Raw genomic sequence first — 16,413 nt, forward strand, 5'->3', positions numbered from 1 at the left:
TTCTCAAGATTCTTAATCCAATGACATCTGGAAAGCAATGAGAACTGCATGTCTACAGAAATGTGGGTTTATCAAGTAATTATGCCCCTTCCTTTTTTTCTTCCTCCCTCCCTCCCTCCCTCCCTTCCTTCCTTCTCTCCCCCACCCCTCTTTCTTTCTTTTGTTCTTTCTTTATTACCCACCTAAGAAATCACAATATATTAGACATAGAGCCACTTTTGTACTGTGCCTAGCACAGTATTTGCCATATATTAAGTGTTTGATAAATACTTGTTGAATAATTGTGATAATTTCGTTAATTCTCATTCTGAAAAATTAGTCTTTTTCTGGACCATTATGTGTCTCTTTCTAGTCATCAGAAACCTGCTTTCACAATTTGGCAGGAGACCTTAGAGAATATATGGTTTTGGTTGTAACCCCTCATTTTTACTTTTGAGGTAACAAAAACAGAGGAAAAGTGATGGCAGTGGAGATAAAGAGAGGACGAATTTGGGTAAGATTGACAAAATTAAAGGCCACGTGATAATGGGTCCATTTTAGATGGTGGGTTTTGGATTTATTGATTTGAAGCAGGGTCTAATCAATTGGGGATGTTCTGCGTGAATCCTGTGTTTTATGAAATGCTGAGTATAATAGGAAAGGCAAGTTTATGTTTGGTCCATCAGACATCATTCAGATTTGGCAGTGAGGCTCAGGGCAGAGAGCTAGTAGCTGTGGCTTAGAACCCTGCCTTGCCACTTTTCTCTGCCTGGTTTTGGGCAATTTACTTAACCAAGCATGTCCTTAACATTCTCAGCAGTAGAATGTCTGTAATACTGTAATACCTTTCACCTACAGTTCTTGTGAGACTTAGGATAATACGTGTGCTTTGGTCAAAATGAGTGCTCAGTAAATGCTAATTCTCATTCTTGCTGTACTTTATTTGCCTTATTCATTCTCATTCTTTAATGAGTATACCCTGGAGTTTTCCAGTGGCTACATGATGTGTTGTAAGATACTGCAACAGACTGAATATAGAAGAAGATATGAGACTCCAGCAGTCTTCTGTTAAGCCAGGCACTAAAGAGATTTGCAAAAATTAAACAATACGACTCCACTCACTAAACTCTTCTTTTTGGAAAACAGTCAGAAAGGCACTGCTAAAAAAAAAAAAAAAATACTATATTAATATTTAATGAGTTTGTTTTGTTCTTTAAAAATGAATTTGTGGGTATTTAAATATTTCTCGCTTAAAATTTTTAATACATATAGATATTGATAGATATCACCTATATAAACAAATATCTCTTTGGGGTCCTCAATGATTTTTAAAAAGTTGTAAAGGAGTCTGGACTGAAAATTTGAGAACCACCAATTTAGAGGCATGAGAATGGGATCCAATAGGATAGTGTCAACTCAGAGTCCAAGCTCCATTGAACATCTTACTAAATTTGGTTCCTTTTGTGACAGCTAACAAGTAGCTAATGAAGAAAAAGCTGGCTAGAAGTGAACTGCTGGCAGGGAGTGATAAGGGGAATTATAGCTCGGGACTTTGGGGGCAATGATAGCCTGGAAAAGGGTGCTTTAAGATAGAGCCAAGCCTCTCTATTCAGTTCCTCCCACTACTATTTATTTTTCTTCTTCATGTTTTTATTTAAGTTCCGGTTAGTTAACATACGATGTAATATTAGTTTCAGGTGTAGAATTTAGTGATTCAACACTTCCATACAACACCCTGTGCTCATCACAAGTGCCCGCCTTAATCCCCATTACCTATTTCACCCATCCCCCTGCCCACCTTCTGGTAACCCTCAGTCTGGTTCCTGGTTTGCCCCTTTTTCTCCCCCCCCCAGGTTCATCTGTTTAAGAGTGCTTTAGGATAAAAGATTATGATAATATATTCTAAGAATTACTTGTTTTATAAATTTTTTAAATCATGCTTTTGGCATGCAGAGTGTCACCCAGGGACTATTTCTGGAAAAGGTTTAAGTATAACTGCAGAAAGCTATGTCATCGCCTGAAGCTTTATACGGAAGGACTGAAACTTGACTGAGTGTGCTTCTGTTCATATTCCATGCAGCTTTAGGATAGAAAACCAGCTCTGTAGCTTATTTATTTATTTATTTATTTATTTATTTATTGTAGCATCTTTATTTAAAGTGTCTATCTAAAATCCTGTAAAGAGGGTTTTTGGTAATTGTGAGTAGTTCTTAAGGAGAAAGATTAAAGTGATCGTGTTCTTTCCCCTCTCTCCACTTAAAATGGTTTTAGAGATTTTAGTCGTGTTGATTGCCAACCAGTGATCACAGGTTAAGGTGTATATGACACCATTTATTTTCCAGTCTGCTCTTGTGAGTCATAGTCTGTGCTGGAATGTTTAATATTTTCAGATTCATTGTTTTTTCCTAGCCCTAAAAATTTTCTTTTTCAAAAAAAAAAAATCTTATGCAAAACAAAGATTAAATGCTTAAAAAGAAATGAAAATGGAACCCCTAAGTTTCAGAGTGAATTTTGCAAAATAAAATAATTCTTTTTTGTCATTTACATTTTCCAAGGTTTCAGTTCCATGCAGTCTGATTCTTTGCACCTTTTGTAGTTAGTTGAAATAGTTTGCTAATTACTGTTATGCCTTAGATAGGGTTGCCAGAAAAAATAGAGTAAATTTGTATTTCAGAAAAACAATGAATCATTTATTAGTATAATTACTTTCCCCAAACTGCATAGAACAATATTTATATTGGGTGTTTATCTGAAATTGAGTTTAAGCAGGCATCCTATATTTTAATTTGCTAAACTTGGCAACCCTACCTAGGCATAACTACGTTCTTTTGTTTGTCTTAGAGTATATGGAACAGGTATTTTCAAATGGTTTTGTAGTTAAAGACAAATACATAATTTTCTCAATGAAATAACTATTACTTGGCCAAAAGTGTTCTTATATGTAAAACAGAACCCTTAATTATCAGAAATGGAGTCCAAAAATTAGTTCTCGTCTTGCACATCAAGTTTTACAGCTTAGTTTAGCTTGGGAAACTTTCTGGTTACTGGGTGAGCTAGCTCCACCCAGCTGCTGAAGTGAGATACAAATTGTAACAAAACCGGAAGTTGGCTAGGCTGCCTTCGCTTCTCAAGGTAAGTGTCGCTTTCTGTTCTAAGTCAGAGCTCTCCGCAAAGCGTTTAAAAATTGAAGCCAGCTAAGGCAACAGTACTGGAGAGCAGGCGCCATGGATCATGGGGGCAGTCGGCGACGCAGAATGAACGCTTTAACAAATTATGTTCTGGACTTGTATTGAGTTAATGAGGGTGCACAAACGAGTTAGGTTAGTAATATGTCCCGTGACTTTGACTAACGAGCTTTAATCCCAGAAAAGGGAGATTGTAAGTAGAGTCGTGCTTGGGATCCTGAAAAGCTTGGAGTGTATTCATGCACACGTGTTTTCTTTCTTTCTTCTTTTTTGGAAAGTTGAAACTGTCGGAACTGCATTTTATATTTAAACCTAATGGGATAATTACCTGTATGCAGATTATTCAGAGCCTTACTTCGTTTTTAAAGTGTGTTTTAAACTAGAAATTTTAGCTCCCCCGACCCCTGGTGTGCCTTTAGAATTTAAGAAAGGCTCTAAGGGTGGCAAGGTGTTACCTCTGCCCCGCCCCGCCTCCTCCCCCCTTTTTGTATCTTGTCAGTGCTTGCCTAGGGGCAAAGGAGATTTTTCAATTTGTAAATACATTATCCAGGGATATTTCTTTACAGAGCTGAACTTTTGAGCTTCAGGTAATTTCTTTTAATTCCGAATTAAAAGTGTAAAGATTTGAGTACTGTACAGAGATGGAGGGTAAATTTTGGTTTATTGATTTATTGAAAACAATGAGCTAGACTTTTTAGAGGATGGTTTTGTTTGAAGGGATGAGTTCTAGTAAGTTGTTTAATAACCCAACATGTTGATTCTTTTGGCCAACTGTAGCTTCTGTTTCACACGTGTCCATTTAGGTAATGTCTGAGTCTCTGGAAGTCACACTGTACAAGTGCTGTTTTCAAGGTACACTGTTAGTGTGACAGGAGATCAACACGCGGGACACCTCTGGCCATAGGACAAGTCACCAGTTGGGGCAGGGGTGATAAATTTTTTTATCAGCAAAATCAAAGCTTCTGGAGGTTCCGAAAAGAGAACAGTTACTTGAGGTTGGCAGAAATAGTCAAGACCCCATGGAAAGGAGGTTTTAATGGAAGACCTGGTTTATGGTGGCCACTGTGTGAGATGTTTCATACATATTACTTTATTTAATCTTCACAAAGCACCTTGATGTTGGTTGCATTTTTTCTAGCAAAATGAGAAAACTAAAGCCTGGTAAGGTTAAATAATTCGCTCACGGTCACTAAGGTGGTGCCTGCTGGGTTAAAACCGGCAGCTGGATTCTTCAAACGATGGTGATTTCAATGTCCGTAGTGTTCACTGGATCATAGGAGACAGTAGTTGATGGCTTTACAAATGGACCTTGAAAGAGGGGGGGAGGTTTTATTTACCAAAACAAAACCAAGCAAAAACTGTAAAAGTAACATAGAATGTTTGAAAATAGATAAAAGAAAAAAGCTAAACAATTTTCTGGTTTCTTTACAGTCTTTATATATCCCATGTTTTATAGTTACAAATTATAATTTTTTATTATATTTAAAGCACTACATGCTTTAAAAATTTTTAATTATTTTATATTATATATTTTCATATTATATATTTTTGTAATTTTTATGTTATAAACACCCTTTTCAAAAAAATATGCACAATACAAAGAGGATTAAAAAAGAGGAAGTCCACTCCTCTTCCCCTATTGAAAACACTCTCCTGGTGATAACCACTATTGAGAAAGGTTAAAGTGTGGAATAGAAGTTTTTTTTTTTTCCTTTTCCCTTTAACTTTTAAGTGATATATCTTTCAATATACTAAATACCATTTTGCAATCTGCTTGTTTTCATTCCTCGGTGTGGCATGAGCATGTTTCCACTTAAGTACATGCGGATTCATGTCTTAGGGTTTTTGTGAAAGGAGTTGATACTTGCAAGCACTTAAAGGAATGCCTATAGCTCCCATAAATGCCTTTAGCTCCCATAAAGCACACAGTAATTATTGGCTGTTATATTTGTGATTGACTATTCTATTTCATTCTTTTAAGTGAGTATGAAGTATTCTATAGTTTGGATGTAGCATAGTTCATTTTTGTAACCACCTAGATTTTTGCCATTTTCCAAATAATTTTAGCAAAACTGTGTGAGTTTTTCTGTAGGATAATTCCTGGAATTGAAATGCCTAGGTCAGAGGTTAAACATAGCTTAGTAGGATACTGTCAAATTTCCTCCAAAAATATTGTGACAGTTTACACTCTTCATTGTGTATGAGTGTGCTCATTTTTCTATATCCATGTTGATACTGGAAATTATCAGTCTTTTGGATTTTCCATGAAATGATAGGCAATGATTTTTTTTTTTTTTTACATAAAAGTATAGTGTACAGAGATTTTTGTATCTTATTCTTTCCCATGTAACATATATGTAACTTTCACATGAGGAGGAATTTGGCAGATGAAATAGGTCCCAGTTAGAAGGCAGGACATGGGGAGAAAGAAAGAGTGTTGCTTCTTCCTGGAATAAGTATACGTGGTACCTTGTCACTAGAACATGGCAGAATAAAATCCTTGAAATTGGGTTGTGCTTTGGGAAAATGATCTTGTGGTGTTGTTTAGGACAATCACAATGGCGATACAGAAACAAGGAGGGCAATTGAGAGTGTTTCATTAATTTGGTGACAGGTGATGAAGGCTTTGTGCTTTGGTGATGGCGGAATGGAAAGTAGCAGACAGATATAATATAATAGAGAGAAAGTCAAAGAGAGATGCAGAAGGGGTAGGTAGGAGAGTGGAAGGGTGGAGGAAGAATCTGCAGAGCTTGCTTGGAAATTGGGGTCCAAAAGAGTGTTTGGCATCAAATCTTGAGAATATGGGGTGTGACTAGAAATGTGTTGCCAGGCCTCCATCAGAATAGGGAAGTCAGATGCAAAAACTAGTCTGGAGGAAAAAATGATGAATTTCATTGCAGACCAGTTGAGCTTATTGTCATCCAAACAGAAATCTATATACAGTTGTAAGTATGAGTCAAAGCATTGAGGAGATGTAGAGTGGGAGTAATTGGAAGATTTGAGAAACATCCTAGTGATAAAAATTGAGGCCATGGAAGTGATGAGCTTGCAGAGAAATGTGGGGGGCCAAGGTAAAAAGTCTTGGGAATGGATATATTCATGTATGAGGCATGGAGAGGAACCAGACTTAACAATATTTTTTACAATGACTATTTCTAACATTTGACCTTGGATCTAAATAGGTCTAATGTCCCTCAAAAGTCCATGATCACTTTTTTCTTTCTACCTTTGGTTCTTTTATTGCTCCCATTCAAATTGTGCTCATTTTGAACCCCTTTTCCTCCATTGTTTACCTACCATGTCAGCCTTAAAGGTCTGATCTAAATCTATGGATGGCTTATTGGTTAAAACCTCAGAAGCCAGATCAGAGACCATACTTTTCATCACTCATTTGCTGCAACTCTGACAAATGTCTTAATCAGTGCTCTATTTTACAATGTGGGGACAATAATACCCCTCATACCTTTCTGCGTTGCTTTGAGGAAGGCATGCTAAGTACCTGACATGATGCCTGACATGTTGTAAGCCCCTGGCAACTGTTAGCTCTTCTATTCTTATTTTCTCCCATACCTCTAAATTTCTATAATGAAATGCATTTTTTTTTTCCTATTCTACCTTGTGTGATCTGAGACGGTAGTTTTATATAACCTCCGTGAGTTTCAGTTTCCATACAACAAAAAGTTCTTGATATGTTTCTTCCAAGGATTAGAGTTCATTTATGTGACACACCTACTGTGATAACTAGAATGGAATTGGCATTCAATAAATTACATCATTTAAATACTAGATTAGTGGCATTTACTTTTGTTTCATCTATTAGTTTTACATATTTAGAGAAGGGACCATTCCACATTGTACCTAATTTTGTGTTGAGGACAGGGTTATTGCGAGTGCCATGTGGAATGATCCAGATGAAAACTCTGTATCATGTAGTAAGGTATTTGCTTCCAATCTTTTTTTTCAGAGATGAATAAAGATGATGGAAAAATTCCTTGTTGATGATGTTGTGATTAGGGGAATCAGGATTAAACTGTAGAGTTCCCTATTACTTTTTCTTCTGTGGTTTCTTTCCTACCTTTCCCTTTACTTTTTCTTGCTTTTACTTAAACTCTAAATTCTTTGTCAGAATTCTTTTCAACCATCTTAAGTTGTTAGACCTGACAGATCTTAAATTGGTGTTCAGTGTGCCATTTTTAATGCCTCTTTGTTTTTTAGAACCATCTCTGAAAATGTCATAACTCCAATTGTTAATTAAAAAAATCTGTTTTTCTCTTTGCTTCCTGCTGTGCAAATGGAGTCTGAAACATTTTTATCTGAGGAAGTGGAAATACTTGACCTATTTTTCAATTTCTCTATAATTTGAGATTCTGCTATCAAAGTCAATTTAATTTTTGGTGTGGAAGTTTTCTATGAAGGTAAAGTTAAATTGCTGGAAAGAAGGAGAGAACATTTTCTGAAACATTTCAGAAGGCTTGAACAAATTAAATGCAGTTGAAAGAAATATATGAAAATTTCACTTGTCTAGTCACAGCAGTGTTTGGAAGAAATTAGCACATACTAGTGATAAGGAAATTGAATGGTGCTAATAAATAGTGGCAGTTACCATTTATTGACAACTTAGTGTTTTTAGGCATCGAACTAGTTGTTTTACCATCCATTCTTTCAGGAGCTTTAGTTCTACAAAAGAGACTTCTACATTGCTTCTTTGGCTCATAGAGTAGACTCGACATTCTGTTTCTTAATTTTTTTTATTTTTTAACTTTTTTATTTTTAAGTAAACTCTGTGTCCAATGTGGAGCTTGAACTTATGACTGCAAGATCAAGAGTTACATGCTCCACTGGCTGAGCCAGCCAGGCACCACTCAACATTCTGAATTAGGCTAATTTAGATTTCACCTTTGTCACAGTATGCCCCCACTCTCACCTTGTTCATTGTGAAATTTGCATCCTTGCTGGATTTGTTTCCTTCTTACATGCTTGTTTCTCCAAGGAGGGAGCAGCCATGCAGAGTGAAGAGAGAATATGGATGTTGCCCCTAGATTTAGGTTCTAATCCTCAAAGTGTATATGATTTAGGGTACATTCTCTGGCCTCAAGTTTTTTTGTCTCTAAAGTGAAGATACTATCTGCTGATTGTAAGGATTGCATTAGATGTAGTATCTTCCAGGTTCTCACTAAACATTTGTTTCTTTTTCTTTTCTCCTTCTCTGTGCTCTGTCCCCTTTCCTCCCTCCTGTGTAGTAGAAATGTAATCCTTTTCTTTATGTCATAGAAATTTCATTGTTTTCTGTGTATCTCTTGTGCTTAGTCTTAACTTACTTGACTGAATCAATCTCCTTATCCTTCTTATGGTTCTACCTATTTTTCTAAAAGTCTTTCTACCTAACTCTGACACTCTGTTTCCACCTCTCTCTACCTCTAGCCCTAGTCTAAGAACCTATCAGGTTTCCCCTTGATCCTACCTGAAATGCTGATGTTACAAATGTGCTGTATCCTAAAATTAATTTCCAATTTGGCTTGGAATTTCAATTCCATTTTCTAAGAGAAGCAATATTATAATTGCTGGTTCTGTTTCAAGGCCAAAAGCCTAGAAGCAAAAGCATGCTTAACTTATAAATTAATTGAAATATTTTACACTTGTAACAAAGTAAAAGAAAATAGTGTCATTGGAATTCTAGTAATGAAATAAAATGAAAACTGTGTTGAGTATGAAATAATGATATACTTGGCACATTGTATAATGTGGTTGATGGAAATTCTGAAAGTGGTGTGTAAATGCTTTAGGGATTGCAGTGTTTTTCTGTTATGATTGATTAAAATTTGTTTTCCTCATACAGAAGGTCACCATGAGAATGCTATTAGCCATGTTTATAGTTTTTGTTTAGGTCACAAATGGAATAAGAGAGAATAAGACATTTTCATTGAACCCATCTCCTGTGTCCCAAATTCTCCTTATTGCTTGGCTTATTATTATTTTTTTCTTTAGTTCTGAGAACTCTCCTTTTTATGTGAAATCCTTGATATTCCTGATTTAGAGCTCGATTCAAGGCTGAAACTTAATGGTCAAGGATATGCTGTAAAATAGTATTTTTCAAACTGCAGGTTAAGATCCATTAGTAGGTTGTGCAATAACGATTCAGTAGGATACATAAAACCAACATAAAAAAGAGGAAGGAATAGAAAATATATGAGTTTACGGGCATTTGGGTGACTCAGTCGGTTAAGCATCTGACTTGATTTTGGCTCAGGTCATGATCTCACAGTTTGTGAGATCAACCCCCTGTTCATGAGACTGAGTCCTGCCTTGGTCTCCTTCCTAAAGGTGTGGAGCCTGCTTGGGATTCTCTCTCTCCCTGCCCCGCTACCTGTCTCTTTCTCTTTCAAAATAAGAAGGAGATATACAAGTTTATCCCATGTGGTAAAGGTAAATAATGTCTCTTGAAATGTTTGTTGGGTCATAATGTAAAAAATACTTATTGTGAATGTGGTAAAAAATTAAATAAAATCCACTGTGTATAGCAAAACAAAACCCACACAACCTTTTCCAAATTATTTAAATATTTTATAGTAAACCCTTCTGGTTAAGTTTTTGCCTTTTTTTTTTTTTTTTTTTTACAACTCATTCTTCATAATTAGGAAAATCTTGTTACCTCATACCTGTGAATTAATTAAGACTCTCTGTGCTCATACTCATATCTTGGGTGATGTAGATTGGGTTTACTGGGCTGAGTTCCCACAATTTTTTGTGTGCATGTTAACTTTTGAACTTTTTGATGCCTTAATTTAAAATGAATGAGTAGGGGTGCCTGGGTGGCTCAGTCAGTTAAACATCTGACTTCAGCTTAGGTCATGACCTCGTAGTTCATGAGTTCCAGCCCCCTCTCAGGCTCTGTGTTGATACCTCAGAGCTAGAGCTTACTTCAAATTCTTTGTTTCCCTCTCTCTCTGCCCCTCCCCCACTCACACTCTGTCTCTCCCTCTCTCTCAAAAAAAAAAAACAAAAAACAAAAAACAACAAAAAACCCAACATAAAATGAATGACTAACAGTGAGAGCTAGAGCTTGATTGCAGTATAACTAGACTTGATTAGTTACTTGCCAGCTTAATCATCTGACTTGGTTTTAACACGTATGCTTTTCTCCATTTCTTCTTTTTCTCACATATTCTTGGAGTGACACATAAAAAGACATTTAATGACCAATTTATTTAAAAAAAATTCTTAATTAACATAGACTCCTTATTCTAATGACTTTCTTACATCTAAGTATTTTTCAATTGAATTCTCATTTTATCTGAATTTTACTTTGCTGTCATTAAATATATCGTCTTGATAAATATCACTTGCCTCTGTGGTCCACAATCACAATAATAATTAAATATTCATGCCAGTACAATCATTTGGTATTTAAATAATAAAGAATACATTTGTTTTGATTTTTTGCTGTTGTGTGAGATGTATGTAGAACATGGTACAAGCAGTCATCATACCTTTTTACTAATTGCTTGTTTTTCAGGCAAGAAAGAAAACTATGCATCTTTCATCAGGTTTGGGAATATTTAAGTTAGAATCAGGATAACTTTTCTTTTAATTCTTTAACTAATAGGTCTATCTTTGTCATGGGTTGAATGCAAGTTATGATATCTTTTTGTTTTATTTTCTATATTGTACCCACTGTGGATTGGGAATATATAAAACTTTAAAAATAATACAAAATTGGTGGGAGTTCTTTCAATGCTTGAAGGAAGACCTCGTAATAGTTCATTATCCACATTACATAATTTTAACTTAAATGTCTCCATGAATAACTCCTTATTCCCTTTCATAATTAGGCAATCTGTTGGCATTGGTTGGCTAATGAATTAAAGTATTACTTTGAAAAAAGTCTGTTCCTTAAATCGTAACTGGAAAATCATCATTAGCCATTGTAATGACAATAGAGCTGCACCTTGAATAGTCAGCATCTGACCAAGAACAAAGAAATTGCTGGTTTACTTCCCTTCCTGACTGGATTTGTTATATTTTCCTAATGAATGACAGGTGGTGATGCTTAGTCACTTCCCTTTCCTGGCTTACACTTCTTGCTCTGCTAATTCCCGGTATCCTTTCCCACTTTGTTTTCTTTTTCTTTATTTAAAAAAATTTTTTTTAATTTAAGTTTTTATTTATTTTGAGATAGAGTAAGTGGGGTAGTGGCAGACAGACAGAGAGAGAGAGAGAGAGAGAGAGAGAGAGAGAGAGGAGAGAATCCCAAGCAGGCTCTGCACTGTCAGCGCAGAGCTGATCGCGAGGCTCAAACTCACAGTGAGATCATGACCTGGTCTGAAGTGGGATGCTTAACCGACTTGAGCCACCCAGGTACTCCCACTTTGCTTTCTAACATCATAATGTTAGGCATGAAGGCGATCCTGAATTTATTCTGGTTTATCTACTATATTTCACAAATGAAGAAGCAAAGACAGAGATTATATAACTGGGTTGACATTATTCAGCTATGCAGTGCAAAGCAGAGACTAGAAATTTTGTCTTGTTTCCATTTTCACCTGACAGGAGGTCAGTGGCAAATGAGTATTTGCTAAACTTGGCTGACTTTTCCCTTATACCATCCTTTAGTTGGGTAGCACATTACTGCATTTAATCTTCATGATAATTGTCCACAGTCACGTGGTTAAAACTATGACCTTGATCCTCTCCAGCAAATCTTGCGTGGTCCTAAAAGCAGGTCTGCCTCTAACAAAGGCACCTGAAAGCCACGTTTGAATAGAAAAATTCCTTCTTCTCCACTCTTCAGTCTTCCTTTTCTTCCTCTGCCCCAGTTTTATTGAGAAATAATTGATATATATCACAGTGTATGTTTAAGACAGTTGTTTTCCTAAATATTGTTTCTTATAGTAATCAACCATTTTCAAAGTTATGCTTTTCTTATGACTGTATAGAGAAATTTTATGTTTCTCTTATATTTTTTCAGAAGCTCTTGATTTACTTGTTCTTCTTATTTTTAAATGGGAGAAACTCTACCTAGCTTGATGTTTGATGAAAGATAGGGGTATATAGTACTGTTAGACCCTATGCTATCTACTTGGTGGCTACTGCTGTAAGGTGCAGAGCTGGTTGAAATGTGTAGCCCCCAGCATAATTTCTGGTGTCTAGCAGGAATTCTGTAGTTTAGTTCTGGTCCAATGTGGGGATTGTAATTTACATGACTATAAGAGGGTCATTTATTCTAGTGATTCTAAGGGTGCTTTTATTTTGTCTAATCTATTTGTACGGAGAATGAACTGCTTCTTGGGGTCTGTTCATCGGCTGACTTTACTGCTGTGTAACATGTCCCTGCCAACTTCCTCAAACCTTGTTATTTGCTGTGATTGGCAGGTTCTGAATATAAGCACCAATTGAAGTGGTTGATGTAGGCTACCAGAGGGTGGGACTGACATAAAGTAGCTGGTTTTCTATTAGACAGATGGTAAGAGGTAGGTACTGGATGAGAGAAGAAAATTGCTTGGACTGACAATTGTGTTTCTTAATTCAGAAGTGCCTGGGCTAAAGGTAATAGAAATATTGTTTCTTGTGATTGGTTCTTTGTTATCCTCAGTTTTCAGTATTACAAATTAAATTATCCACCCTGTCATCATGATTAATGTAATGAGAAGTTGAGAGAAGTCATACCAGATATTTATTTAGGTGATGGTATTTAAATCCAGAAGAAACATTTCCTATTTGTTCTTTAAGCTTCCTGGGATAAGGTGAAAAAGAACCTTTTGCTTATAGTGAAAATCATGCTAATGAAAGCTAACATTTATTTAAATATCTTCCTTGTCAGACTTTAGTTTGTATCTTCATTTTATTAAAACAACTTGTAAGGTGGGTGTTAGTTTCCTAATTTTTCAGGGAAGGAAATGGAGGCTTGAGTGATTTGGTTAAAGTCTCATCATTGGTGATTGGTAGAGCCGAGATTCAAATCTAGGTCAGACTTCAGATATCACATTCTTTTTATTATGTATTTTTGAGAATATGGTTAGCTGTCTGTTGAAAGCAATTTTCTGGGATTAATATTCTGTCACATGAAAGCTTTATATTTTAATTATGTATAAAAATAATGTGCTTTTAATTTTTCTTTTTTTTTTTTTTTTTGAGATGGCAGTTCCTGGATTTACCTTTGGTGCATTCATACTTGTGTTGCACGTTAGTTCTGTGGCTAATTATCCCAGCGGAAAAGTAGGAAAGTCATGCCATGGAATGGTTCCTGAACACAGTCATACTGCACGTTCTGACCCTGTTCACAACGTTTCAGTGAGTCAGATGACATTCAGACCAGGAGACCAGATTGAAGGTACTGTGTTGGAATTAACTATTTTGCATTTTGAGTTTCCCTCTTTTCCTGTACATTGAATCTTTATTACTGTTGGATTTATATAGTTTCATTTAAATCTGTTCACCTGTTTCCATAAGATACCATCATCTTACACTTCTCATTTTGTGTTTAAATACTATTGATGACTGTATTACTTAAGTAGTAAATCTACTCCCTAAGCAGAATAGGTTTAAAAAAAATTTTTTTTAAATGTTTATTTATTTTTTAGAGACAGAGTGCGAGTGGGGAAGGGGCAGAGAGAGAGGGAGACACAGAATCCAAAGCAGGCTCCAGGCCCTGAGCTGTCAGCACAGAGCCTGACGCAGGGCTCGAACTCATAAACTGCGAGATCATGACCTGAGCCGAGGTCAGACTAAGTAGAATAGGTTTTAAATACATTTTTATCGTTAGTTAATATGTATCTTTTTTAACCAATACTATTAACACAATAGAAGAGGAAAATAAAGTTTATTTTATCTGGTTTAAGGTATAATAAACCCTTGTTCTTCTTGGTATAGTGTAAATTCTTGTGTTTTTCTGATTCTTTGGGTGAAAGGTAGGCTGATTGTCAAAAGTGTATCTATAATAGTGTTTTGCAAACTATTTTATGCAACTCCAGAAATACAAAATATTAACGAACTCTGACAAAAACAGTGTATGGAAAAATCAGTTTGGAACACTGTATGTTGTATATACTGAGAGTTTCATACTGTATAGTAGGATGTTAAAGGCCTTGGGGGTTTTTAGTAAACAAATAAATATTTACTTTCATTCAGCATTTTTTGAACTAATTTGGCTCCATGGACACTTCCCTGACCATCACTTAGCTTTTTTTCCCCGTAGAATTGGAATGGCTATTAACATCTCACTGAGTGAATGTCCTGTGGAACATAGTTTAGACCTTCTTTGTCTATGGGATTATTTCTACCATTTTCTTTCCTGGAGTAGTTTTGTATACATATGCTAGATTCTAACTATGAGATGCCTCCTCTAAACAGTTTTCTTTTGGGGATGTTGCTAAACCTTATCATAAACTATTTTTTTGTTTGTTTCTCAGTTACTTTGTCAGGGCTACCATTTAGAGGCTTTCTTTTAGAAGCACGTAATGCTGAGGATTTGAGTGGCCCTCCTATTGGCTCCTTCACATTGATTGACAGTCAAATGTCGCAGCTTCTGACCTGTGAAGATGTACAGGTTTGTGTTATGTTTGAAACTGATTTGTTAGTTTCCATGGATCTTTTCATTACAAGCTAAGGGTTCTGAGATAATGACATTACCCATGTTTTGCAGACATCTAAATAGATTCACAGTGATCAAGCTTTCCCCCTAATTTTCCTATTTGCAATATGTTTTTACACATCAGCATCCGAGAAAAGGCAGTAGCTTGAAGGGTTTATAGCTTTTGATATTTTATATAATATTGGCTCTTATTATATTGATTTTAAAGGGTGTTAATATTGAAGATAGGATGCTAGAATGGGACAGAGGTATCATTTTTGTCATTCATTCATTGATTTAATAAACATTTATTATGCCAGAAACTATCCTGGTGCAAGGGATATGGTAATGAACAAGACTTACTTCTGTTCTTTGAAGAGCTGAAAGCCTTACACATAAGTAGAACATATGGACATATGATGTACGATACATAAGGAGAACATGAGGAATATAGGACAGACACATAAGTACAACATTGTGGTGACTTAAATTAGAAGCATACACAGGATGGGTGAGAAGCATAGCGGGGTGTGTCACACACAGGCTGGAGGGAATTGAGAGAGAGGTTCTTGGAGGAGGTCATCTCTATGTCAGGCCTCAATGAATGAGTAGGAATTTGCCAGGTGAATGAAAGTGGGAAATGAGATTGTTCAAGGGAAAGGAATTACTGAAATATAATGCTAAATGTGTGGAGGCAGAAATTTTTTCTTTTGATGAATTTTTTGGATTTTCTTTGTATCTGTTAATGGAAGGAGTTTTAATTTATAATATAAATTAAATAATGAGCAGACTCTATATAGCATTGACGTACCCAGTATTCATAACTCTTTTCAGTTCTTAAATTTCTGCTGACTCTAACTTATATACAGAGCCAGCTGCTAATCTGGTGTTGACTAACCAACATGTATTTGTTGAGTACCTGAGTCTCTGTTCTAAATAAAACAGTATTTATCAGAATGCCAGCATCATGCCATGACAGATTATTTTGCAAAATGACAGTAGTTTCAGTATGCTCAACTACAGAGTGAGTGAATGGTAGTTCTTTTCCATTTTGTTTCAGGGATATGCTGTGAGTCACACAAATCCATCCAAGAAAACAAAAATTAAAGTCTACTGGAATGCTCCAAGCAATTCTCCGAATCACATAAAGTTTCTGTGAGTGGGAGAGCTTACAAATCTGCAACTAGTCAAATTGAAATAATGGTCTGTGTCATTTTTGATACCTATTGGACATTTACCTGTATAGGAGTGGTTTGGTGTAGAATGACACCACCTTAGTCTGTTTTGCTTTTTATTTGATTTTTCCACCGAGCCCAAGACCTAACACCTAATAGGTGCTTAATACATATCTGTTGAGTGAATTAAATATTGTGGTGCCTTCATGTTAAGAGGCATTAGTTAATATTTACTTGAGTTCATATATGGTGTATGGACTAATACATTTTTTTTAGATTTGTTCTTATCTTAATATGATAGTATGAAAAAATTCCTAAAATTTGGATGACTTTTTTGTAGTGTTATAACCTGCATATTAGATTAGTAAGACTGTTCATGCCCTCAGAATTATGAAATTCAGTAGGATTAGAAGTCCATTTCCCTTAATCCTCTGTGCAAGGGGAAGTGGAATGTCATAAAAACAGTTTAATGATAACTGAGTGGTGTTAGAGACATATATATGTTTTT

The 16,413-nt window shown here is 35.7% G+C and overlaps 1 protein-coding gene across 1 annotated transcript in view; it reads left to right on the forward strand.

The window, feature by feature from the left end:
- The first annotated feature begins 3,082 nt into the window (after positions 1-3,082).
- Positions 3,083-16,413, forward strand: part of FRRS1 (ferric chelate reductase 1) — a 46,453-nt gene continuing 33,122 nt past the window's right edge. The window contains exons 1-4 of the mRNA XM_049616748.1: positions 3,083-3,111; positions 13,296-13,491; positions 14,570-14,706; positions 15,791-15,885. Coding sequence (XP_049472705.1) covers positions 13,296-13,491; positions 14,570-14,706; positions 15,791-15,885 — 428 coding nt within the window. The 5' untranslated portion in view covers positions 3,083-3,111. The remainder of the gene's footprint in view (positions 3,112-13,295; positions 13,492-14,569; positions 14,707-15,790; positions 15,886-16,413) is intronic.

Source organism: Panthera uncia (genome assembly GCF_023721935.1).
Source record: "Panthera uncia isolate 11264 chromosome C1 unlocalized genomic scaffold, Puncia_PCG_1.0 HiC_scaffold_4, whole genome shotgun sequence".
NCBI lineage: Eukaryota > Metazoa > Chordata > Mammalia > Carnivora > Felidae > Panthera > Panthera uncia.